The 27,005-nt window shown below is 42.8% G+C and overlaps 2 protein-coding genes across 6 annotated transcripts in view; one reads left to right on the forward strand and one right to left on the reverse strand.

Moving 5' to 3' along the window:
• The window catches only part of Azi2 (5-azacytidine induced 2), a 30,673-nt gene extending 17,391 nt beyond the window's left edge, over nt 1-13,282 (reverse strand). Inside the window, exons 1-5 of one of the 5 annotated variants that reach the window (XM_045137023.1) lie at nt 13,071-13,282; nt 5,537-5,757; nt 2,105-2,230; nt 1,557-1,656; nt 453-601 (exon numbers count right to left, since the gene is read on the reverse strand). In XM_045137023.1, the coding sequence (XP_044992958.1) occupies nt 453-601; nt 1,557-1,656; nt 2,105-2,230; nt 5,537-5,752 (591 nt within the window). In that variant the 5' untranslated portion in view covers nt 5,753-5,757; nt 13,071-13,282. Of the gene's footprint in view, nt 1-452; nt 602-1,556; nt 1,657-2,104; nt 2,231-5,536; nt 5,761-13,059 lie in introns of those variants that run through there. The other 4 variants (XM_045137022.1, XM_004662089.2, XM_045137021.1 and 1 more) reach the window with 4 other exon arrangements.
• A 491-nt stretch (nt 13,283-13,773) lies between these two features.
• Zcwpw2 (zinc finger CW-type and PWWP domain containing 2) overlaps nt 13,774-27,005 on the forward strand; it is a 117,844-nt gene continuing 104,612 nt past the window's right edge. The window contains exon 1 of the mRNA XM_045136308.1: nt 13,774-13,802. The gene's annotated coding sequence lies outside the window, so the exon portion shown is untranslated. The remainder of the gene's footprint in view (nt 13,803-27,005) is intronic.

Here is a 27,005-nt window from a genome sequence, read left to right on the forward strand (position 1 = left end):
TCTAAAACTCAAGCTGTCTCTTTTGAGGTATAAATTAACCAAATTATTAAGTTACATAAAGGAAACTTAAAACTGACTTATCTTTAAAATTTTTAGACAAGGGCTGGAGAGTGAGCTTAGCAGTTAAGTCACTTGTCTGCAAAGCCTAACAACCTTGGTTTGATTCACCAGTACCCACATAAAAGTTATATGCAGTGGCACATGCATTTGGAGTTTGTTGGCAGTGGCTAGAGGTCCTGGAGTGCCCATCTCTCTCTCTGCTTGCAAATAAATAAAAATAATAAAAAATGAATACTCAAAAAATTTTTCAGACAAAAAAATAAATAAGAGGAAACTGAAGGAAAGGGACCATGGAAAAGTTATGATAAATAACATAATAAACTTTTAGTTATGAATTAAATATATGATGCAGAAAGAACTTGGCCTTTGTGAACATAAGGATCTTGAAGTACCATTTGACGAGCTTTCTGCAGCTCCATCTTGAGATCGTTACACTCTTTCCTGGTCAGTTCCAGCTCCTGTTCCAAACCATGGATCTTCAGGTCACAGCTCAACTTTTCCACCTCCCAGTTTGATGAGGGTGGATTTAAATTCCTCATTACTACAAAAGTGATGGACACCAAATTTTTACCTGCCTTGGACAATGACAGCAAGTCTAAAAAGTTACACTAGTAAAATGTAAATAACAGAAAAACTATTATAAATGTAAAATATAATGTAAAAATATCATTTTTTAAACAGTAACAACTTTCAAAGATCTATGCTTTTAAATAAATCCAAAAACCTTATTTTAGAATGTACTAATCGTGCTATCTCTGATTTTCTATTTAAGCCTGGAATTTTAAAGACACCACACTAATCAAGCACATGCTAAAATCATAGACAGATCAATAATCTACTTTATAGAAGACAAAGTAGAGACAGTGATAAAAATGATAATCTGAATGAACAAGAAGCTCAACTAATCACTTCATCTAATCCCATCAGAGTATCAAGTTTAACTGACAGGTCTAGAACGTGTGTCAAAACAATTTTACTCATAAACATTTCATTGCTGAAACTCAATGCAGCTAAATACTACATATTCTTTGATTGAGTCTTCTAGGCTCTTCATATACAAAGACTATTCATGTTCTATGTAAAGCTCTCTCAAAGGCCAGCTTCATGACAGTGCTCATGGAAAGACTACCACTCTGACACAGCTTTCCCCTGTAGCGCCTCACTGCACGCTTCATAATGGTGCTTAGCTGCGGACAAGGCTTTCAGTAAAAAAGGCCAGGCAACAGCGTGAGGGGCACAGCTGTGGTGAGGATGAGGTGTGACTTCCTCCCTCTACTGTATCACACACCAGCCTGAATAAACTCCATCACATTCTCCATGAAGTTTGTATATTTGCAGTTAGTGAAAAGTGAAAGGAGTTGCTATAATGTGAAAACAGAACAGAAAAACAAAAAACCCAGAAGGCTTTAGCACAAAAAGAGGAAACTAGTAATGAATGTAACACAAATGGAAAAAATACTGATCGCATGAGAATACTGTAACAAGAAGAGGCATACCCTGCTGAGTTTCCACCTCTGTTCTTAGCTGCAGGAGCTCTACTTCTTTAGACTGGAGCTGTTCATTCAATACTTTCAAAGATTCAGAGTTGTCTTTATTCTAGTTAAGTAGGGAAAAGGCCAGATTACATTCAATAAAAATCTATAGACTGGTATTATGTTGTAATTTTCAGTATTGAAAGTAACTCACTTAAGCCTTTAAAAGCAAAATGGGAAAATGAACTCTGCTTCAAACTAACCTCCTTCTAATTTCTCTTAACAGGACATTCTTGTCCACTGGCTTTTAAAAACACAATGACTACTTCTGCCATGCCATTATTGTTCACAAAAATTCGTGGTGTTACAATGCCTTTAAATCCTAAATATCATTACACACTATTTTGTATAAAGTTGCAAATATAATTATGAAAAATTTCTATTTTGCCCTCACATGTACTTTATATGTTAAATGTTCACTTCACCAATGTAAACATTTAACCTCTTTCATGCTAAACCTATAGAATGAGAAAGCGCAAAGAAATATCCACGTATTTTTCAAATAAACTTACCATTTTATCCAACTTACTCTTCAAATTATCCCGGTCAATGCAAACTTCTCGGTATGCATGATAGGCCTTATTTACTTGTTCTCGTCCCACAGAACTTGTCTCTTCATCTGATCGAGTTCCTGCAAGCTAATAGTATGAAATTAGAGGAAAAACATACAAACGACAACAAAAAACCTTAAGAAAACGTCCTGAAGAACAGAGTATGTCAATCTTCTGACGGCTCCACATTCTACTGAAATCACCGTGTATAAGGATAAAGTCTAGATTATAACCATTTCATTTCTACAAAATTAATGCTCAGTGATTACAGCAGAAGGACAGAACGGTTCCCGTCATCTCTGTATAGGTGGTGTGTGATGTGTGTACTGGCATAGTCTTTCCACAGCGCTTGTGGGGCAGAGAGCCCCGGTGCGGTTTCTCCTCTCCTTTCATGCTCTCCGAACAGGGCCTCTCTTGCCACTGCTGCTTGCAAGCTTCAGGATTCTCCTGGTTCTGCTTCCTGCTGCCACAGGCACACTGGCATTATAGATGCATGTGCCACTTTGAGTCTGGCTTTCTTTGGGGGCTAAGGAAGATTAAATTCGTGTAAAAAGCGTTAAGTACCTCAACTGCTAAGCCATCTTCTCAGCACCGAGACACTCTGTACATGCATCCTCTATGCTTCCATTCACTCAGCATTCTGTGCTGTGCAGTACGCTTTGTAAAATACTAAGTCATCACACAGTTGCACAGAGTACTATTCTTTTGAAATGCCTGAGCACTTTTCAAATCGGGAGTATCTAATTCCCACCATTAAAAAAGTTCAAGCCACACTCATTTTGTGTGTGGGGGGGATATGTACGCACATTCTCAGTGAGTGCAGGTGCCCACGTGCCACAGCTTCTGTGTGGTGGTTAAAGGACAACCCTGGGGGCTGCCTGTCCCAGTCCCTGTGGTAGTTCGAAAATATGGCCCCCAATATATTCAGTGTTTTATTAGTTTGTAGTTTGGATCTGTAGCCACCTAGCTGGTCACTGGGTGGTCCAGCCCTAAGGTGTGATGTTAGGTTTGAAATTCCAATCTAAAGATATGGAAAGTATGCCTAGCTGGAGTGCTGAAGTGTGTTGTGCAGTGTGGCTTTTTGCTTCTCTCTCTCTGCTTGGACCTGTGAAGGCAGGCCAGCTTCTTCTGCCATTATGAAACTTCCCCTGGATCTGTAAGCTTCAATAAAGATTCCTTCCTCCATAACTGTGCCTGGTCTGGAAGTGCATCTCAGTGAACCTGAAGCTGCCTGCCACAGTCCACACCTTCACTTAATCTGACACTGGGCTTCTCAATGTCCAGCGCTGCATTAGGCATGATGGCCCATGAGCTTCCAGGCAATTCAGTCTCTGACTCACTTCTCAACTCAGGCATGCTGGCCTTACAGATGATTGCAGTAAAAGACCCACCTTTGTGGGTTCTGGGGATCTGAGCTCATGCAAGCACTTTATCCATTGGGCTATCTCTCTGAACACCAGAGTTAAGTTTTTAAGGAACTGTATTATTCCAGAGTTGGAATTGATAAGATTCTTGTACATAGAGTAAAGATTTCCTATGCTAACTATACAATAAATGCCAGTTTTCTAATGAAAACTTTTAAAAAATATCCAACACTTTGGTCTCTTACTTTATCCTAGTATATTACAACTTTACTTAATCACTATTAAAGTAAATTCAAGTTATGGCAAAGAATTTTTGTTTGTTTCTTTTGGTAACTTACTCCCATCCTCTACCTCCTCAACTCTAAAACCAAACACCAACTCCATCTTCAAGCTTATTTACTTTATTATTATTATTACTATTATTATTATTATTGGATTTTCGAGGTGGGGTCTCGCTCTGGCCCAGGTTGACCTGGAATTCACTATGCAATCTCAGGCTGGCCTCAAACTCATGGCGATCCTCCTACCTCTGACTCCTGAGTGCTGGGATTAAAGGTGTGCACCACCATGCCTGGTTTTTAAATTCAAGATAATCAATATAATAAATATAAAACTCCATTTCCTTTACCCTTTGTAAGTGGTCCTATTTTTCTTTCTTCTAATTATTTGTGTGTCTGCCGGCATGTTTGTACATGTGTTCCTATGTGTGTGGGTGCATGTGTGTGCATGTACATGTGTGCCATGTGGAGGTCAAAGATCAATGTCAGGGGGATTTCCTCATTCTAATCTCTCTCTACCTTTTTTGTATTTGTTTGCTTTTTGGTTTTTCAAGGTAGGGTCTCACTCTGGCCCAGGCTGACCTATGTAGTCACCATGTAGTCTCAGGGTGGCCTTGAACTCATGGCGATCCTCCTACCTCTGCCTTTTGAGTGCTGGGATTAAAGGCATGTGCCACCACGCCCAGCTCTCTACCTTATTTTTGAGACAGAGTCTCTAAGTGAATACAAAGCTCACCAAGTCATCTAGACCCACTGGCCAGCAAGCCGCAGGGGTCCTCTTGTCTCTGCCCTTCCAGTGCCTGGAATACAGCCGAACCCAGCTTTTACATGGGTGGTGGAATCTAAGTTCACCAGGCTTGCATGGCAAGCTCGTTCCTCACTGCACCATCTCCCCAGCCTGGAAGACACCAGTTTCCTAAGATTCAAATATAAATCTGGTCTGAAAAAATGTAAGCTAACCTAAAGCTTTAAAAATGCCAAACTAAATGGGCAATAAAGAATTCTCAATGTACAAGACCAGTAAGTCTGTGGGTCATGCTGAATGAGCTGCGTTGCTGAGGTAACACTCAGAAGTGGCAGGAGCAGCATCAGAAGGCGAAGGGCACCGCAGGCTGCAGGCGCCCTGTCCTGTGTGGGGCAGGAGAGCTCGCGGCAGTACGGCTTCTAGTCCTAGTGTAGACCCCCCCCAAGCCCGGTCACGAGTGCCCGAGAGCGCCCTCTTTGGACACCAACTTCTTTCACTAGTATGCCATTCTTCTGAGCAGATTTGATGAGTCTGAGTCAGACACACCGAGGAATGAAGGTCAGGGGATCACTATTTGGAACAGAGCTCCTCCAAGCTGCTACACCGTTATACTCATCTTCACCAAGCACATGGTGGGAGACACACTACAGCAAACTTAACACTGAAAACTTTGGAAATCCATATGGAGTCATCTTCGGAAATGAAGTACAACTATGGAAGATAAAATAAAAATATTTACATTCGGTTGGAGAGATGGCTTAGAGGTTAAGGTGCTTGTCTGCAAAGCCTAAGGACCCAGGTTGGATTGCCCAGTACCCACATAAGCACAAGGTGGCACATGTATCTGGAGTTGTTTGCAGTGGCTGGAGGCCCTGGCATGCCCATTCTCTCACTCTGCTTCTTTCTCGCTCTCTTTCTCAAATAATAAAAACAAACAAATAAATGAAGACTATTTAAATTTCAATTTTGAATTATTCTTATATGATAAAAGAAAATAAAAAATTACCCTTTCTTCCAAAACCCTTATTCTTTTCTTTAAGAATGAGTTCTCCTTCTCGGAATCCTTAAGTCGCTTCTTGATGTCTTCATAGGCAGTGACCAGGGCAAAATGTGAAGCAACAGATTCATCTCCTGTATATATTGAGAGTGGAGTTAGGGTGTCTCCTCTGTGGGCCTTCTCATGATTCAGGATGCAGATATCATCTTCCACTAGTGTGTCCATGACAGCTACTGAAAGAAAAGAGAAACAGCTCATGGACTTGCCTCATGGCATGAATGATGGGGGAGTGGTTTGTTTATCCAACATGAATACTGAAACAGTGTCTAAAAATTCTGATTTTCTTTCAGACACAGTATAGCACAGGTTAAATTCTAATCCCAGCTCTCCCATTTCCTGCCTGTGTGACTTTAATCAAGTTTAAAGTTTCTGCCTCAATTTCCCTATTTATGTAGTTCAAAAAATAGTAACTTCCTAATGAGAATCGTAGTATTAAATGATTGATAGCTATACAGCACTCAAAACTATAACCTATTATTAGAAAGTCCTGTAAAAATCAGTGGGAGAGTACCTTCCAAGCATGTATGGGGCCCTGGGTTTGAGTCCTAGCACTGTAGGCAAATAAAAAAAAAACTTTGAAAAATACCACTCTATATAAAAGAACATTTTATACTGAACCACACATAAGTATTTAAAACTAGGCCTTTGTGGCAAGGCTGACTACTGTAGCTCCCCTTATTTCTCTGTGAAAATAAACTTCCGGGGACTGGCGAGATAGTTCAGTGGGTAAAACACTTGCCATGCAGGACTGGAGTGCTGGGACCAAAGGCATGCACCACCACACCCAGCCACAACTTTTTTTCCTCAATTTTGGTAATCCCCTTCCTGCCCCCCCCCCACTTTCCCCTTTGAAATTCCATTCTCCATCATATCCCCTCCCCATCTCAATCAGTCTCTCTTTTATTTTGATGTCATGATCTTTTCCTCCTCTTATGATGGTCTTGTGTAGGTAGTGTCAGGCACTGTGAGGTCATGGATATCCAGGCCATTTTGTGTCTGGAGGAGCACGTTGTAAGGAGTCCTACCCTTCCTTTGGCTCTTACATTCTTTCCACTACCTCTTCCACATTAGACCCTGAGCCTTGGAAGGTGTGATTGAGATGTTACTCAGTACTCCAGTCACTTCTTTCCAGCACTATGATACCTTCTGAGTCATCCCAAGTTCACTGCCATCATCAAAGAGAAGATTCTCTACCAAAAGTGAGAGTAGCATTAATATAAAGGTACAAATATTAAGAGAAGTGCTTACTGGGCAGTTCAATAAGCATAGTATATACTCTTATCCAGACATCAGCAGATGTTATACTCCTAGGGCTCATGACTACCCCTGTTTTAGGTTTTCAGTATCAGGGATGTATTGGCCCCCATAGAGCAGGCCTCCAGTCCAATTGGAGGGCAGTCAGTTTCCACCATGACAGATGTGCCACTACTGCACCGGCCACAACTTTTTAAACTGCATAAAAATGTAACATTGTATCAGTAGCCCCTCTCTTCCATCCAAAGTACCAGTACCTAGCTTTATAGTTTTTGATAAGTATAGTTGTGTAAAATATTCATTGTGGAGGAAATAAAAAAACATTAGAATACAAGAGCCTCTGATACATACTAACTCACTGATCCTGGCGAAACATCGTGACCTCTATTAAATCCCAGGCTCTTCTTACCTGACAAATTTATGTAAGATTTTATACCTCCTGGCATAGTTACTAGAATAAAGGGATGTTTGTGACCAGTGCAATGCTAAATAATTTGGTGGTTTTATTAATTGGTTTGGTGTTATTATAATGCAATGTCTAGAAATAGGCTACATATGAAGAAAGGAAGATTGATGTTGGTTAGTTTTAGCAGTTCAAAGTTAATAATGGGCCTGTGGCTTTGAGCTTCTGCCAGAGTGGCACATCATGGCACACTTGAAGCAAACTGCTCACATGACAAGGTAGGAAGCATAGGAGAGGACTAGACCAGGGTGTAAGAGGGGTCCAGTGGCCTGAGAAGTTTTCATAAGGCCCCACCTCGGAAAGGTTCACGGCACGGCACTGCCGCCCCGGTGATTACAGCTCTATGTTAGTGCTTTGAAAAGTAATCACTACCCTTATTTTAGAGGTGGAAGGAGGAAGAGACTTAACCTCTCACCCAGTGTCAAGTAAATAAATGGAAAAGGTAGTGCTTACATCCTGGTGCTGTGATCTTCGGAGCCCTTTCCTAAATCACTAAATCGGTCTCTCTGATATGAAAATCTTCCACGTGAATGAAACTTACAAGCTTATTTCATTGACCAACCCACATTTACAGAATTTGGAGTGACCACAACAGACTAGACCACTAGAATGTCTTAAGGAACTAGAATGGAAACTAAGGCTTAAGGTATTGCTCAATCCAAATTAAAATCCAATTAGGATAAAGAAATGTCTTCTCTTTCTTTGCAACAAGGGTCTGTTTCAATCCTGATAAAGTCAGTGCCTCCGATCACTTCTGCAGCTCGCCCCCCCGGGATCCATGGGCATTTCACCTCACTTGGCATTTCCGGGTGTCTTGTGGGCACAGGACGACAAAGCGAGCCCTACCTGGCAATACATAGCCGAAAGAGGAGCCTGAACACGCATGTCGGACCCTCATCTACTGCTGCCTCGCCACTCAAGTGCATGGGGGGGGGGGTCACTGACGGCTATTCCCTGCAAGCACCCCAAATGTCCAAAATACATTCACCCCTCTCCCCTGAAACACACACACTGCCTGTGAATAAAATGGACCTGAAAGTGAAAGGTGCAAGGCGTCAAAGGACAAGGAAGGGCCGGAGACCCAGGGATGCCTAGGGTGGGCCGCACGCTCTTGTGAATGGCAGGAGAGCAGTGATATGTCCCCAGGTCTGTGGGTTGGCCTCCATGATCGCCCACCACCTGTGAAGGCTCTGCCCTGGACCTCCATCCATCGTCTCAGCCCCGGCCCCGCCCAGCATCGTGAGAGCCACCCCAACACAAACCCAGTTGCCCACGCGGGGTGCGGACGTCACCACCACCTTCCAATGAGGGACCCCCAAGGTGCAGTGGCACATGCATGTGTTATACCCAATTCTCAGAGCCCCCAGTGACCACCAAAGAGAACCAAACATGTAAGCAAAGGCAAAGAGCTTTATTTTGGGCTTAAGCTCAGACTCTTGACTTCACCAATGCAGTGGATCCGTACAAGAGTCCTGAGTAGCAGGATAGGGTTTTTATAGGAATTTGAACAAAGAGGGTTTCCAGCTTGGCAGTTACATGATTGGTTAGTTTGAATAGTAACTGTAGTTATATTTTTTTGATTGGCCTTAAGATGTTGGTGGACAAAGGCTAGAGGAATTCCAGGCAGATTAGGTAACCTTTATTGTGATTGGCTAAGCAAGCTGCAGTAACATTTATATGCTTTTGATTGGCTGGGGTGGAGAGGCAGAAGGGACAAGTCTTGGGCAAGTGTCAGGCATGTCCTGGACATGTGTAGGGGCTAACTCAGGCCCTTGGGCGGATATCATTCCAGATCATAAGTCAGGGCAGTTGCCTTCTGCTTAAGGGGGAACTTGAAACTTAGGCCTAGCCAGGGCAGGGCTCTACTGAAGTCTATCATGGCTTCACTCTGGTTCTTGGGTTCTTCATTCCCCCCTCTTTGTACCATGAGGAGCCAATCTTGGATCCTGATTGGGTTAGTGAGCAGACTCTAATGGTATATACTGTGATCTTAAAACCATAAACTGCACTGTATTAATGCGCTCCCTAACAAAAGCAACTAATCTGGGGCTGGAGAGATGGTTTAGTGGTTAAGCACTTGCCTGTGAAGCCTAAGGATCCCAGTTTGAGGCTTGATTCCTCAGGACCTACATTAGTCAGATGCACAAGGGGGCGCATGCATCTGGAGTTCATTCTCAGTGGCTGGAGGCCCTGGCATGCCCATTCTCTCCCTCTCCCTCTCTGCCTCTTTCTCTCTCTGTCATTCTCAAATAAATAAACAATTTTTTTAAAAGAATCACATTTAAAAAAAAAAAGCAACTAATCTACTAATAATGCAAGGTCCTATTGTGATCAGCAACAGAAATAGGAGTAGTGGCCCTGCTAAAGCAGACAACACAGTTGTTAACCATGGGGAATGACTGAACCATGACTCAAACCATCCTTGAGAAGCTTCTCATTCCCTTTTTCTTTTTAATAACCCCTCATGAACTTTGGCTAAAGATTCCTAACAACCGCAGAATGATCAACATAGAAACAGCATTCTTCTAATGCCACACATAGCCCCCCTTGTTGAAGAACGAGCAAATCTAAACCCCTTCTATTTTGAAGAACTAGGGAATTGAGTGACTCCTGCAGGTGAGAGATTGATTTTTCTAATTCCTGAATATCTAAGTCTATGGCTGCTCTAAGACCAGCATATTGTTTTTGAGTTATTAAGGAGGTTATTCCTGTTCCTGCTCCTGTAAGGCCCAAACCTATTAGTAAGCTGACATTTAGGGCAGTGATAGGTTCCCTTTTTACTCTAACTGGACCTGTACCTAGTTGTTGGTCCATTTCTTCAACTGAAAGATAGGTTACCTTGGAGACCAGCTGTACCTGGACACAGAAATCCTTAGCATTAGTTAACACAGATGCACTAACACAGAGGGTGAGTCCTGTACTGCAGGCCCACCAGGAGTCTTCAGAAGGGATGAGATAGGAGGAAGTATTAAAAAAATGGTCTGATTATGCAAGGGAGGGGGGACAGAATTAGGGCCAGTACCGCTAATGCATAGTCCTTGCCCTGATACCTGTTGGAGGGTGAGCCTTACAGTCCCTGGCTGTTGCCACCTACAATCATTTACATTTGATGTCACCTTATATGAACCACAGACTGCTGTTCCTTCATAGAACGGGGGCCTGGCATCATAACATAACCAACAAGACTGTCAATTCCAGTCTAGAGGCATTGAGAACTTGATTACGTGTGGGATAAGATATCAGTAAGTGTTGTCTGTGGTTCTAATTCCTGTCCGGATGTTGGAATGGCAGGGGATGAGCACCCCGAGGTCTTGGAGTCACTTGATATGGGGGGCTTCTCTTGACATGGGGCATTGTCTCACCCTGATGGGAGTTGCTCTGGGCTTCAATTCCACCCAGATGAGTGAATGATGGGAGGCCAGTCCCATCCCTCCTGTTTCTGTCCAGGCCTTAGGGGACTTTGGTAACCATACAGCAATGTCCGTCATGAGACTTGGTTGCTGATGGAGTCTATATTCATCTTCTAGTTGCATAGTTAATATTTTCACTGGGTGCCCATCTTTACTGGTAAGACAAGGCCCGTCTGCATCAAAAGAAACTTGAGCTCCTATTTTGGTTAATAAATCTCTCCCCGATAAAGGTAGGGGCATTCAGGTATGACAGTGAAGGAGTGGGATACCTAACCCGTGCCAAGGTCCACTGTTCTTCAGGTAGTCCATGAATACTGGTTCATACTGGTAGCTCCTTGCACCCAGGACTTTTTGTCTGACAGTTTCCCTTGGGGCTTTGTCAGCACTGAATGTTGTGCCCCAGTAACTACTAAAAAGTTAACAGGCGTCTCCTCCACTCTTAAAGTTACCCTGGGTTCAGGAAGGGGATCTGAACCCCATCTCCTTCAGTCATCAAGTCCTTGTAATTCCAGAACGCGTACTCGCTCTGAGTGACTGGTTTTCAGAGGCTTCTTAGGACATTCTTTTATCCAATGTCCCATCTACTTGCAATAAGCACATTAGTTGCGTTGGAGCTTGGGCTTATCCCATGGGGGTCCCCCTCTTACGTTGTTCTCCTGCAAGTTTCTTGTATTGTTGGCACAGGGTGTCAGGGGACTCTGTGCTGGCTGCCAGGAGAATCTTGGCCAAATTGTGAGTATTCTTCTCATTCACTGAAGCAGTGGCTCGGGCTTGGTGTTCCTTGGGACTTTATTATTACACACTCGTCCTTCCAGTACCACTAACTCCCGCAAACTCTTGTCTGGTAATCTTTCCAATTTCTTAATTTTCCTCCTCATGTCTGGGGCTGCCTGGTTAACAAAACTGAGGACCACTGCCATCTCATTTTCTGGGAGCTCTAGGTCCACAGGAGTATATGTTAAGGTATGCCTCCATGAGTCTTTCCAGAAAAGCGGCAGGAGACTCATCTTTACCTTGCTGCACATCACTAACCTTAGCCCAATTAGTGGGTCATCTAGCAGCAGCTCTGAGACCTGACCCCCCATTAGAGTCCAGTGGTACACTTGGATTCTCTCCTTACCTACTACTGTGTTGAAATCCCAGTCTGGTCTGGTCAAAGGGAAGGAGGCATCAATGATAGCCTGATTACTGGTGGGATTCCCATCAGTGCCCAGAACCAATCATCTGGGCTTCAGTCTGGAGTCTCTCTCTTTCCTCTGTAGTAAAGAGAACCTATAGCAATTGCTGACAATCATCTCAAGTTCATAGGTGGGTGACAATAATAGGATCCAAAAGGTCAGTAAGATGGCTTTTCAGAAAACTGAGGAGTTTGCATTTTCCAATTATAAAGATCACTAGTGGTGAAAGGCCAGTAGTGATGCAGCTGATTACCATTTTGTCTGGGGACTCCACAACCCAGAGGGGGAATACTGTGTCCTCCAGGACTGGGGCCTGACTCTGCGGGCCCTACTATGAGTGTGGGGAAGGCTTTGTATGGGTGGAGGTTGGGCTGCTAGTGGAGGGCCTTGAGGATGTGGGTAGAGATGGGTTTATAGGTGGAAGAGGATAGGGATGAGGGAAGATCAATTCTTCCTCCTGTGAATTCAAAAGACAGGATATAGAGGAGCAGAGGGGGAAGAGGAGGTTTATCTGGTTTATCTTTCTTCTTAACTGCCATAATAGTGGTGGTCTCCTGTGGAGGGGGGAAGAAAAGGTTTAACACAAGAGGGGGGGTATCTTCCACCAGTTCCCACCCAACCAGAATATAGGGGATTTGGTCTGGGAGGCCAGGAGGTCCTTAAGAGAAGCTTTTCTGAACTCACAGCATAATTGGCAAGTGGAAGGTGCCCCCTAGCGGCCTGCCCACATCGAAGGTGGGCTCCTGCAAAGAGTACTAAGTTTGGTTTTCTTTATTTCTACCCTGAGGTTATGAGCCCTAACTTTAACATCCTGAAAGTGGCCCGACAGTAAGGAAAGAGGAGTAGTCTGCGTCTGTCCCGTTTGTCCACTCACACAAATAGTAATTCCAACAAAGACAAGGGAGAGAGCAAAAAAGTTCAGCTAGCCAGCGACTACAAAACCGAAACCGAGACAGCGGCTTCTCGCCCTTCCGCGACGGCCACCCGCGTAGCCTCTGCAAACCTACCAGGGGACCGAAATCCCCCCCGGGCGGACCTGGGGCACCCGGGACCCGCCCTCCAGACAGAGGGGCCTCCAGGGGCGCGCCCGCCCAGCCACAATTTTCTGATGAAAGGAAGGACGAAAAGACAGGTGTCAGGACAAACGAAACACAGAAGCACACCTACCCGCCGCCGACCTGAGCTCCAAGTGTTGGTGGTCCTCAGGGGTCTCTGAGGGGGATCCTGGACGAGGTCCTTCACATGTCTGCGGCCCGGCCCCCGCGGGCCACGAGACCAGAAGGCCCGCTCCAGCACGGCCCCGGGACCGTCACGACGAGCCCGCCCCGAGGAAACACGAACTCCGAGCGGGACTCGACTGCAAAGCTGCAGCCGCTCGCCGCTGCGGGCCCAGCGCCAGGGCCAGCCGGAGGAGAACGGAAGTCAGAGCCGAGCGAGCCGGAAGTCAGAGCAGAGAGCGCCGCCCAGCGAGAGCGAAGGAGCGGGCGCGGGGAGGATAAACTACAAGTTCCATGAGCCTCCGCGGCGCGGCGGGGCGCCCGCGATGTGACGTGAGGAGATGAAGCGAGAGCCGGAGAAGAGGGCGGGGTTGTACGACGGAGTCCCCTGAGCCTCCGCGGCGGGGCGTGGCGTCCACCAAGTGACGAAGAAGGCGGAGCGAGAGCAGAAGAAGCGGTGGGAGGGCGTTCACCACGTGATGTGGAGGGGCGGCACGAGAGAGGAAGAAGGGGGAGGGAGTGTACTACGAGTCCCGTGAGCCTCCGCGGCGGGGCGGGGCGGGGCGTCACATTACGCGTGGGGCGGAAGAAGGCCATGTATACTACGAGTCCCGTGAGCCTCCGCGGCGGGGCGGGGCGTCCGTGACGCGAGGGGCGGAGCGTCATAAAGGCGTGGAGGCGGAGGGGCAGTAGGTAAGCGTTCTCTGCGGCCTTCATCGGCGCCCTCTAGCGAGTCGCCTCCACTCGGCGTTCGCTTGGGGCTTCCGGTAGCGTGAGGTCGGCTGGGCAGCGTCACGTCGGGCCCGGGGCCTGGGAGGCGTCTTGCTGGAGGCGCGTCCGCCGCTCGCCCAGCCTCCGTGTCCCCGTGGACCCCGGGCTGTGCCGCCTTGTCAGCGGCGCGGCCCCGGACGCCGTCGGGGCTCGTGCGGGAGCCCGGCCCGGTTCGCTTCTCCAGGGCCCGCCCGGGTGGTGGAGTTACGCTCCAGTCGGATTCCTGACAGCACTGGGGGGTCCCAATCAGAGGGCACCCCCAGAAGTTGTGATAGAAGTTAGGCTTGCTCACCTCAGACTACTGACGCCGAGACCCTGCACCCCTTCAGTTCTTGTCAACTAAGGCCCTCAGTAGGGTTCTTTTTTGGTCAACCGAAGCCTTAAATTTTTTGTTCTGTATTTTAAAATTTTATTTACTTATTGGTTTTTCTAGGTCTTCATGTTTTTCCTTTATTAGGTCTGTGCACACTCAAGTGTGTAAACAGCACATATTGGTGCCATTCTTACTCTCATCCCTAACCCCCCTCCAAAGGGACCCTTCTCTTTGGGGATGCGCGTTATCCCCATGGGCTTGTTAGTTGAGGCAGGTTCTCACTCTAGTCCAGGCTGACCTGGAGCTCGCTCTAGACGAGACTGGCCTCGAACTCACGGTGAACCTCCTACCTCAGCCTCCCCAGTGCTGTGATTTATGGTGTGCACTACCATGCCCTGCTGAAGCCTTAAATTTTGTCTGCATTAGTTGGAGGATCTTTCAACATGGTGTATTTCAGAAAACAGCCAGTTATCAGTCCGAAGAGTGGATTCAATTCAAGGGTTTACTGAAAATTGTGTTTTCATTGTTGCTAGGCCTTTTTTGGTTGAAAGTCAAAATCCATGCTGAGTGCAGTGGCTCATCCCTTCAATCCCAGCACTCCAGAGGCAGAGGTAAAAGGATCAATCACCATGAGTTGGAAACCAGCCTGAGCTCCAGGGTATGTACCAGGTCACCTTGGGCAAGAGTGAGACCCTGCCTCAAAAAAAGAAAGAAGTGAAAATCCACAGCAGTTATAAATGGAGACCACAGTTAAGGGAACGTGATACTTTTAAAAAAGGTAATTATGGGTTGGAGAGATGGCTTAGCACTTAAGCACTTGCTTGTGAAGCCTAAGGACTCCAGTTCGAGGCTTGATTCCCCAGGACCCACGTTAGTCAGATGCACAAGGGGGTGCCCATTCTCTCTCTATCTGCCTCTTTCTGTCTCTGTCACTCTCAAATAAATAAATAAAAAATGAACAAAAAAATTTTTTTAAAAAGTATTTATTTATCTGTACATGTAGGGTGGGGCATGCTTATCCAGCTTTATGTGGGTACCTGGGGAATTTGCAAGCAAGCACCTTTCACCATGGAACCCTCTACCCCATTACCCCAACATGGTATTTTCAAAAACATTTAAAAACCTATATTGATATAATCTGAAGGGAGATCCATTCACTTCAGTTTATTGGACTGAGGGAGGGATGGAGGAGAGCAGTGTGTGTAGTATTTGGGGCAAGAATCAGGGTTGAACTTTAAAAAAAAATATTTTAGGGCTGGAGAGATGGCTTAGCGGTTAAGTGCTTGCCTGTGAAGCCTAAGGCCCCGGGTTCAAGGCTCGATTCCCCAGGACCCATGTTAGCCAGATGCACAAGGGGGCACATGCTCCTGGAGTTCGTTTGCAGTGGCTGGAGGACCTCGTGTGCCCAATCTCTGTCTCTTTCTATCTGCCTCTTTCTCTCTTTCTGTCGCTCTCAAATAAATAATTAAAAGATTTTAAAAATATTTTGTTTATTTATTTGAGAAGAAAGTTGTGTGTGTGTGTGTGTGTGTGTGTGTGTGTGTAAAACAGGGTCTCTAGCTACTGCAAACAAACTCCATATGCATGCATCACCTTGTGCATCTGACTCAGTGGGTCCTGGGGAGTTGAACCTGGGTCCTTTGGTTTTGTAGGGAAGTGCCTTAACAGTTGAGCCATCTCTCCAGCTCAGGCTTGAACTTTTTTGATTGCTTTCATGATGCAATTTGTGAACTTTCAATTTAAAAGCAAGCCATGACTCCTTGTGTTCTGTAAACTAGAGCTTTGATGAATGTTAGCAAATCGGCGACAACATCCAAAGCCATTGGGATAAAGTGATTTCAGGAATTTACTTTGCTGTAGAAAAAGTTGCAAAGTGGTGAAAAGGCAGACAAATTCATTTTTATCTTTTCATTTTGAATAAAGAATTAGGAAATGCTTGGGCTGGGGAGATGGCTCAGAATTAGAATTGAAAAAAATGGCAAAATTTGGTGTTTTAAAGTCTGGAGAGAGGCCCTGTTTTCTCCTCTCCTCTCCCCTCTCCCCTCTCCCCTCTCCCCTCTCTCCTCTCCCCTCTCCCCTCTCCCCTCTCCCCTCTCCCCTCTGCCCTCTCCCCTCTTTTCTCTCCCCTCTCCCCTCTCCCCTCTTTTCTCTCCCCTCTCCCCTCTCCCCTCTTTTCTCTCCCCTCTCCCCTCTCCCCTCTCCCCTCTTTTCTCTTTTCTCTTGTCCAGGTAGGGTTTCTCTTTAGCCCAGGTTGACCTGGAAGTCACTCTGTAGTCTCAGGGTGACCGTGAATTCGCAGAGACCCTCCTACTCTGCCTCTGAGTGCTGGGATTAAAGATGTGCACAACCATGCCTTGTTCTGTTTCTGTTTTAAAATATATACATACTTGTGTTGTAACTACTTAAAAACTGGGCTTGATTAAAATATTGGCTTGGGCAGAATGCATGTTTAATTTAATCAAAATGTGACCATTTTATTTTGAGGCATTATATTGCTGCTAGGTCATGACAAAATATAATAGAGATCTTCATGATATTTAATCTGAAATAGTCTTTTCCCACAAATTTATTCTTGCTTTAATTTTTCCACTCCTTTGTATTTGCTTTAATTTGCAAATAAATTATTAGAGGAAACTTGTCACACACTGTTATAATAATGTATTAAAAGTTGTTAACCTTGCTACAAAGAAAAAGACTTCTTGATAGAAGTTTAGGAAGTTTCATGGGAAAGGAGAATAGGTAGGAAATCATTGTTAAGCTACTAGATAACTGGGAAAAAAAAAATGTTGAGAATCATTAAACTCTTGATAGCCAACTCCTTAGGTGGTTTGTTTTCTGCAGCAAGTCTTGATTCTACTGCTTACTGTTAGGAGATTGCTTAGGCGCTGTTTAGGAGTGCTGCTGCTGCTGCTTTTTTTTTTTTTTTTTCACATAGTTGTGAATTGCATTATTTAAAGTTCTCTTCCAGGCTAGATAAGGGACAATTTTGTTTTGTGTTAAACAAACAAACAAAAAACCCCAAGACAAAAACCCTACCATTTTGCAGAACAGCCATTTAAGGCTTTGCTCAATACTCTTGATTTTAGTCACATTCTTTTTTGCTATGTGTTGTGTGTGCATGTGTAGTGTGTATAGTGTGTGCGTGTGTGTGCCTTGTGCAAATCTGTGCAGAGTCCAGGACAGAGTGGCACATGTCCTCCTCTGTCACTTTTCCATGTTGTCTCTGTGAGACGGAGCCTTTCTCGGAACCTGGATATTCTGATTTTTTTCCCTTAGACAGGCTGACTAGTGAACCCCAGTGAATCTCCTGTCTTTGCCCGTCCACACGATCTGGAGTTACAGGTGTGTGTGTGGCCATACCTGGCTTTTTACGTGGGTACAGGGGACTGAACTCAGGTCCTCTCAGACTCTCATGCCTGCCTAGTAAGTAGTCTTACTACTAAGCCAGCTCCCTAGACCTTGGGCATTTTTAAAGTGTCCTGTTTAAAGGTTGTGGATAAAAATGAGATGGATACTAGAATAACTCCACTACCTCCTCTAACTTTTTCTGCCTCTCCCAGATACTCAGAATATGCTACTGTCTGAGTAGGTACCCCCTTTTACGAGTGCAGGTCTGGATTTTACCGCAGTTATGAATAAATATGAATATATATAATATAATATATAATATATAGAAATGAATATAAATATGAGTTCTGGCACAACTTTTTACTCACTCACCTAGTGTATTTTAGGTGATTGTATACTTTCAAAGTTACTCTAAATCTTCTTTGTGTTGAATTAGATAGCATTTTAAAACAGTGGAGGGGGACACAGTGCCTTAGGCTATTCCCACCTACCTTGAGGCCCTTAGGATCTTTCTGTCCCCCTCTTTTGCCATGTTCTTTGAGTCTAAGGGTACAAGATAGAGATCTCAATTAGTATTGCTTTCTCTGTAGTCTCTGGATCTCTGTTTTGATGAGGGTTGAGTGACCAAGGTATCTATTGCCATCTTCCTGGAACTGGTTTTTCAGGCTACTGTGAGAATAGTATTCCTGTCACAGCTTCCCCTGTAGTGACTTCTTGGCCCAGGCAGGTGAAGTGGAGGTGACCCCATCTCCTGGTAGAAGTTGGCTCTCCCTTCTTGATGTATTAATGTTCGCTGGTTCTCCCCAGTATTCTCTTCCACCTGTCCCATACGAGCCAGGGAGCCAGGACCTATATGCCCACAAGCTATTGGGGAACCAGAGAGCAGGCTAGAAAACATTTTTTATAATAAGTACTGCATCTATGAAGAAAACTATAAGCTGAAACAGCATAAATTTTGAGGAAAATTTTTGTTTCCAGATAGTGACTTAAATTGTACTTGAATGTGATTAAAATCATACCACTGAATGGGTCTTATTTTCGGTTGTTTTGTTCTATATTCTGAGTATTGTGCTTTGTGGGAGACGCTTGTTAGATGTTGTTCCTAAGTGTCACAGCCAGAATTAAGGTGTCAAAACTTTTAAGTTGCAATAGTTTTATCTGTCTTTTCATTAATATTGCTTCAATGTTTTTTTCATCAGTCCTGTTTTAAAGTATTCATATCACCTTATAGTATATACGTAGGTTAAGATTTTTAGGGAAGGAATAGCTTTAATAGTAGAGATTAAATATTAAAGCAGGTTAAAAATATTAAAAAACTGGAATCTTGGCCTATACATGGTCCTCCTACTTTTCTCCCTTAGACAACACGTATCCCTGAACTTTAATACAAGAAATACAAGAAAACTTTCTGGAGCAGGTAGTTAAGTAGAATTTAAGGGTCTTAATTCTTAGGCTTCTTGTTTGTTTAGGTTCCTAAAATTAACCTGCCTTAGGATTTGTGTTAGATACCTTTCTAATTTCCTCTTAAATAATTGTCTCTCTCTACAAATAAAGAAGTACCTTTAATTTGATCTAAGTCTTGATAGTAGTATTTGGAAAGGAAATGAGTTAGTGACTGGGTAGTTAATTATTTTATAACACAAGAGATTACCAGTTGCTTTCAGATGTATTTCAGAAAGACTAAATTGAGTTCTTAGCTAATCATTAAAATTAATTTTGATGGTGTACCCTATGTAATTTGGAGTATATAACTTAAAGGTTCAAAACATGATTATTGTTTCTAATCAGAAAATCTTCCACTCCCTAATATTCGGAATATAAGAATAGAAACTGTACGAGTAAGATTAACCTGAATCTGTCTGCTAGCAAGAAACATTCCTTGTCTGGCTACATGAGATAATTTGGGGGATGAGGGGCAGGAATGTATCATTCAGTTATTTAAAACATGTATTATCAATACAAGCTTACTTTTAATATTTTATAATGAATACATTTTATAAAATGTTCAGTTAATAGTGTCTCAGTATTTTAATAACAGAGTGCTAAGGAAGTACTATTATTTCTCTTCTCTTTTTTTTTTAAGGTGGTTTGCTCACTCTAGCCTAGGCTAACCTAGCATTCACTTTATAGTCACATGCTGGCCTTGAAGTCTTGGCAGTCCTCCTGCCTCTGCCTTCTGAGCACCTCCTAAGTGCTGGCAGAAATACTGTTCTTAGTCATTAAATTTTTTACTTGCTAGGGAAATATGATGGGATGATCAACTTAAAATACTGTGAAATGGGCTGGAGAGATGGCTCAACAGTTAAGGTGCTTGCCTGCAAATTCTAAGGACCTGAGTTTGATTTGCCAGTACCCACATAAAGCCAGATGCACATGTCTGGAGTTCTTTTGCAGCGACTTGAGGCTCTGGCATGGCCATATTCTCTCTATCTATCATCTATCTATATCTGTCTGTCTGTCTGTCTGTCTATCTATCTATATATCATCAATCAATCATCTATCTATCTGCCTCTTTCTGTAAAACACTAAAACACTAACATATATTACATGGAGATAAGCGTATGTAAAAGAAGTGATGTGGAAATACAAATTCAAAGAGATTATGTATGATAACTAAGTTCTTGCTTAAAGAAAGTTTGTTCATGTTCTTTTCAAAAGGATGGCTAGTACATATTATTATTATGGTATTTATATTTGTTTTATAAAAGAAATATAGCCTCTAGCAACATACATACAAACACACACCACACATACATATGCAAAAATATAAATTTAGAAGATGGTGAGGTAGAAACCTAGCCAACAAAACTTAGTGAAAGAAAACAGTCACAATAATATACAACAGTCTATTTTCTGTTAGAGACAAACTCTGAAATTGAACTTTTTAAACCAGAGGAGACTTTTGTGGGGAAGCAGGTGGGAGCCACTGTGAGTATGTACCCTGCCATCCATGAAGGATGGACTGGCTGAATCGAGCTGCTCCAGACTAGTGAGAAAGCCTAAGAAGTGCTTTTCTTCATATACACCAGCGCTCGGACCAGGAGAAACTCAGGTGGAATGTAGGTATCCAGGTATTTGACTCAGGTCCATGGGGACCGCTGTGAGAGACTTAAGCTTTCCTCTCCCACATGCCAGAACCAAACAGAACATCAGAGGGTTCTCATTTTCCTCCCCCCCCCACCTGCAGCCCCAAGCAGAGTCTGTGAAATCCAGGGACATATATGAAAATTACACCTTTCAGATAAAAAGTACTCCAAGTATTTTTCCATTCTTAATCTCTGCTCTTGCATATGTATCCCTTAATAATTTGCTTTTGTTTTTATATTGCTTGCCTTAGTTATAGGATTTGCTATTCATATTTTTCCACTCAATCTACTATTCAGTACTCTCTACTGGTCTATCTATATATGAGTCATATACTTTCCCTCTTACTCCTACATCTTTTTCCTGTGTATCTCTTCCTTATCCTCTCTTTATACTTCTTAATTATAACCTTCCATTGCATTAACAGTCTCCGTATCTGTGGACACTAACAATATTCCAACTTTCTCCTCCATGACTTGTCCCACCTTTATTGTTTTCAAAGTTGACTAATCCTTGTCCCTATCCTCACTCTACTTCCCTTCCACTCCTAATCTTGGTACCTAAAATTTCAATATACATCATACTATCCTTGCTCATTATCTAACAACTATTGAAATTAAAGGGAACACAGTTGTGAAATGGCTGATATGGCATTTGTGTAGTGGGAATATCCAGTGGCTGTGGTTGCTCCCACAGGTATTACTGTACTCAGAGAGTGATACAGAGACTGTACCATGCACTGGCTCCTGGATTGTGGAACTGTGCACCTCAACTCCACCATATACAAGCTGATATTGAACATTGCAAATACTTCAAATAAAAGAATATGGCTGATAAAAAATGCAAGCAATGGAATAACTTCAGATGCATAAATCCCAATGAGTAATATATAAGAACCATGAAAAACCAAGACATCACTCCTCCAAAAAGTATCCCGTAATGATGGACTTCAGTGAGAATAAATTAGATGAAAACCCAGAAAAACTCGAAAGAATAATTTTAAGTATGTTCAAAGAAATCTGAGAAGAAAATAACACAAAAGTAGCAGAATGCAATATGAAAGGCAATAAAAGATATAAAAGAGGAATTCAATAAAGATAAGTATTGAAGAAAAAACAGTTTGAAATACTGGAAAATCAAAATGTAAATCAAAAATCAAAAGCTCAACGGAAAGCCTCAGAAACATAGTGGATCAAGAAGAGGCCATAATATCTGAATTTGTAGATAAAGTAGAAGGACTGAGTAATCCATCAAGGACAAAGATTAATAAGTTATCAGCCAAAATTAATAAGTTATCAGCCAAAATATACGAGACACTGAAAATATCAACTCTAAGGATTAAGAAGAACAACTTAATGCTAAAAGCATTAATATTTTTAACAAAATTTCCCAGATTAGGAAAAAAATGCAATTCATAAACAGGCATTTAGAACATCAAACAGAGAAGACCAAAAAAGAATATCCCCTCATCATACTATAAACCACTAAATATATAGGACAAAGAAAATATATTGAGGATTTACCCCCTCCTGCCTTCTCATAGGCAGCTGGCAGAAAACACCTGGCCAAGAGCAGCTTGTGGGGAAAAGGGTTTATTTTGGCTTACAGACTTGAGGGGAAGCTCAATGATGGCAGGGGAAAAGGATGGCATGAGCAGATGGTGGACATCACCTGGTTAACATCAGATGGACAACAGCAACAGGAGAATGTGCCAGATACTGGCAAGAGGAAGCTGGCTGTAATACCCATATGCCTGCTCCCAACAATACACTGCCTCCAGGAGGATTCAGTTCTTAGTTTGCCATCAACTGGGGACCTAAGCTTTCAGAACTCTCTGTACTTTTTCCTCTCTATCTAATAAAGTGTCTCTAAACCTTAACAAGGAAAAAGAAAGTTTATTGAAAGTGTCAAGGGAGAAATGCCAAGTCACATGTCAAGTAAGGCTCATTAGAATAACAACAGACTTATCAATGGAAACTTTAAAAGCAAGTTGGGCTTGTGATGATGCATCTCACAGCTGTCAACTATGCTTCTGTAATCAGCAAAGATATCTGTTATAACTGAAATAGAAGGAGAAACCTTCCATTATGGAAAATAGGCTAAAGATGCACATGGTCTGTTGTGGTCAAGTTTGTATTGCTGGCAGAAAACACCTGACCAAGAGCAGCTTGTGGGGAAAAGGGTTTATTTTGGCTTATAGACCTGAGGGGAACTCAATGATGGCAGGGGAAAATGGTGGCATGAACAGAGGGTGGACATCACCTGGTTAATATCAGATGGACAACAGCAACAGGAGAATGTGCCAAACACTTGCAAGAGGAAGCTGGCTATAATGCCCATAAACCTATCCCCAACAATACACTGCCTCCAGGAGGATTCAATTCTCAGTTTGCCATCAGATGGGGACCTAAGCTTTTAGAACACAAGTTTATGGGGGAATCAAACCACCACAATCACTAAGCCAGCACTACAAGATACTTGATGAAATCCTTCACACTTAAGAGAAAGATAAATCATTGTGAGGCTATAGGGAATAGTAAAATATTCCAGAATAATAGTTAAGCAAAAGAGGAAAAGGAAAACACAAAACACTATAAAATCAACAAAATGGCAGAAACAAGTATATGCCTTTAATAATAATCAAATATTAATGGTCTTGATTCCTTAGTCAAAAGACACAGGCCAGTATGTTGAATGTAAAAGCAGGAGCAACGTATTTGCTGCTTCCAAGAAATGCATTGTCAGAAAAGACAGATGCTGCCTTAGGGTGAAAGGATGAAAAAAATATACATACTCTAAGAAATGGTTCTAGAAACAAGCCGATGCAACTGTATTACTTCCTGAAAAAGTAAACTTCAAACCTAAAATAGAAGAGATAAAGATGGTTACTTCCTGCTGATTAGGGGAACAATCCATCACAAGGACATTATAGTTCTAAACCCAGACTCCCCTTGTGTGGACAAAGCAAATACTGCTAGATGTAAAGTCACAAAGTAACCTCAGTGCAGTCACTGTGAGTGACATCAATACCCAAATTTCACTAGTATATATATAGTTTATCCAGAGGAAAAAACCACAAAATCAGTGGAGTTAAATGTCATCATAGATCAGATGTGCACAAAACATCCCTCTAAAACACATTCTTCTCAGGAGCCCATGGAACTGAAACATAAACTGGGACACAGAGCAAGTCTCAACAAATGTAGGAAAGTTGAAATCAGTTTTTGTGTTGTAACTGACCACAGTAGATCAAAGTGAGAAATCAGCAGCAAGGTATACTACAGAAAATGCACAAACTCATGAAGGCTAAACAACACTTTATTGGATGATGAACTTGTCACTGAGGAAATCAAGAAGGAGATAAAAAGCAAGTCAGCTGACCCAATCTCAAAGTTTTTAATGTCTCATATAATTTCAGTTGAACAGGCAGAAGTTGCAGCCCAAAAATTTAACTTCTGTGCCATATTCCTCTGCTCACACCAGTCCATTTCTGTGTAAAGCAACCCTGCACAAGTCAGAAAACAGGCATAACAGCAAACTTCTCACACAAAACTGCTTGTAGCCAGTTGAGGCAAAGCTTTTTCTCACTCTCACAAGCCAGACTTCACAGTCCATAGTTCTTACTGCATTCAGGTCTTTAACCTCTGACCAGAATAGTCCATCAAGCTGTACTTATAGCATTGCAAGGCATCTCTCAGGCCAAGGATTCCAATCCTTCCACATTCCTCTTGAAAATCAACTCCAAAAGGCCAAAGCCACACAGTCAAGTGTCTAGCAGCAATACCACTCCTTAGTACCACTTTACTGTTGCAGTTAGGTTTTGCTGGCAGAAATCACCTGACCAAGAGCAGCTTGTGGCAAAAGGGTTTATTATGACTTATAGACTCGAGGGGAAGCTCCATGATGGCAGGGAAAAACAGTGGCATGAGCAGAGGGTGGACATCACCCCCTGTCCAACATTAGGTGGACAACAGGAACAGAAGAATGTGCCAAACACCAGCAAGGGGGAACTGGCTATAATATCCATAAGCCTGCCCCTAACAATATACTGCCTCGAGGAGGCATTAATTCCCAAATCTCTGTCAGCTGAGAACCTAGCTTTCAGAGCACCTACGTTGACGGGGGACACCTGAATCAAACCACCACACAACAGAACTTAAGCATCACATGCAGCAAAAAACTAAAAATAGAAATACCATATTTTCCAGCTATGCCACTCCTGGGTATATATCCAAAGGATTCTCTGTTCTACCACAGAGGTAATTCCACATCCATGTTTATTAATGCCCTATTCATAACAGGCCATAGAATCAACCTAATGACCATCAACTGATCTAGTGGGTAGTGAATTTACACAGTAGAATTCTATTCAGCTATAAAAACAAAATTATGAAATTTTCAGGAAAATGAATGAAACTGGAAAATATATTGAATGAAGTAACTTAGGGACAGAAAGAGAAACAGCACATGTTCTCTCTTATATGTTGATCCTAACGGCTAATTTTTATATATGTGCACTTATGTGAGAATGAGTCTGTAAAAGGCTAGGAAACAAGAAAAGGTGTGTGAGAGGGGAAAAGAAGCTTTAAGTGGGGGAGGAAAGGGTTGCAGAACTCACGAGGAAAGAGAAGTATGAGGAAGTGATCCACTGCAAAGAAGACAGTCCAATTTAACAACACGACAAGTATGTTAGCTTTCTGTTGGTATGACGGAATCACTGAAAAAAATCAGTTTGAAGGAAACATTGGCTCATGGCTTCAGAAGTTTCATTCACAGCCAATTGGCCCAGTTGTTTCTGGGGCCTCGGATGAACAGAACATGATGACAGAGAGCATGTGGTTGGGTAACACAGCTAACCTCAGGAGAGCTAAAAAAAGGATATAGTGGACTGAGGGGGATCAGGAAGAAGAAGAAAGAGGAGGAAGTGGCAGGGGTAAACATTTTAGAGACACTTGTGCCCTTTCCCTTGACCAGTGGGACCCAAGGCAGTGGCATTTGCCAGAGATCTCATTCTGGAAAAGGGGAAAGTCTGGGCCCCCACCCCCAGGAGTTCCACATAATTTTGCCAGCTTGTAGTAAAGAGTCCATACAAGTTGGTGATGGCAGAATTCCCCTTTTATCCCCCTCCCCCACCCAACTAGGACCACTCAGGTACACGGACCTCTCTCTGGCTCTCAATTTAAGCTTAAAGCTCATGTCAGAGCCCTGTGGGTGGACTTGGCTAGGGCTCATTGGGTCTCTTTATTTGTTCCTCTCCCTAATGTGGCCACAGCTGAGTAATCCCGCTCCCAGGTTTTTACTATTACTTATGTCTGTAATTGGCTTAGTGAGGATGGTGGCCTAGCCTACTTTGTTAGGGTTCTCAGGCCTGGGTTTTGATCCTAACACTTCTGGTTACAATCTCTTAACATTTGTTTTGAAGAACCTCCACACTTTTCTATAAGGCTGTGCCAGTTTACATGCTCAGCACCAGTACAAGGGTTCCCTTTTCTTCACATTACCACGAACTCTTATTGGCTTTAGCTTTCTAATGACAGCCATGTCAACAGCCCTGAGATGACAGCTTTTTGGAATTTCGACTTGCATTCCTTGTGATGAATGATACCAAGCATGTTTTCATATTCCTTTTGGCATTTTGTGTCTTCTTTTGAGACTCAAGTCCTTTGCTCATGTTCAGTAGATTATTTGAAGGATTTTTTTTTTGTTCTTTTCTCCCCAGAAGTTTCTATATGTTCCTATAAAAAGTTTTTTTCCTACTTAAAATAGAAGGAGGAAGAAATCAATCATATTGAGGTTTTCATCTACATGGTAAAAACCAAGAGAACAAAAATCAGCTTCTCAGAGGAAAGACATTGAAAAGCTATAAATAATAGTGAAAGAATAGCATTAAACCTCAGTAGGATCTATAGAAAGAAATTAAGTTACATATGTCAAATAGATCCTATAGTAAAAGAGAACAAAATTTTCCCTTCCCAACCTACAACACTGTATAAAAGTGATATTTTTGACTGAATGTGATGGTTAATTTTTTTGTGTGTAACTTGTCTGTTCTGTGGAGTGCCCCATCTATTAAGAACAATCTATTAAGATCTATTAAGAACATCTATTAAGAATCTGGAGGAGATTAACATTTGAATCAGCATGTTGAATAAAACAGATCTGCTCTCCTGTTGTGAATGAATGTTCTTCAATCAACTGAGGACCTAAAGAGAAACAAAAATTAAAGAGAATTCACCTGCATTCTACTTGACCTCATTTGAGTTGGAACTTCAGTATTCCATGCAAGGCCTGAAACTTATGCCATTGATTGTTCTGATTTCCAGGTTCCTGAACTTGGACTGAATTTTGCCACTTACTCGATTTGTTTTTCACCTGGCAAA

Source organism: Jaculus jaculus, chromosome 17 (genome assembly GCF_020740685.1).
Source record: "Jaculus jaculus isolate mJacJac1 chromosome 17, mJacJac1.mat.Y.cur, whole genome shotgun sequence".
Classification (NCBI taxonomy): domain Eukaryota; kingdom Metazoa; phylum Chordata; class Mammalia; order Rodentia; family Dipodidae; genus Jaculus; species Jaculus jaculus.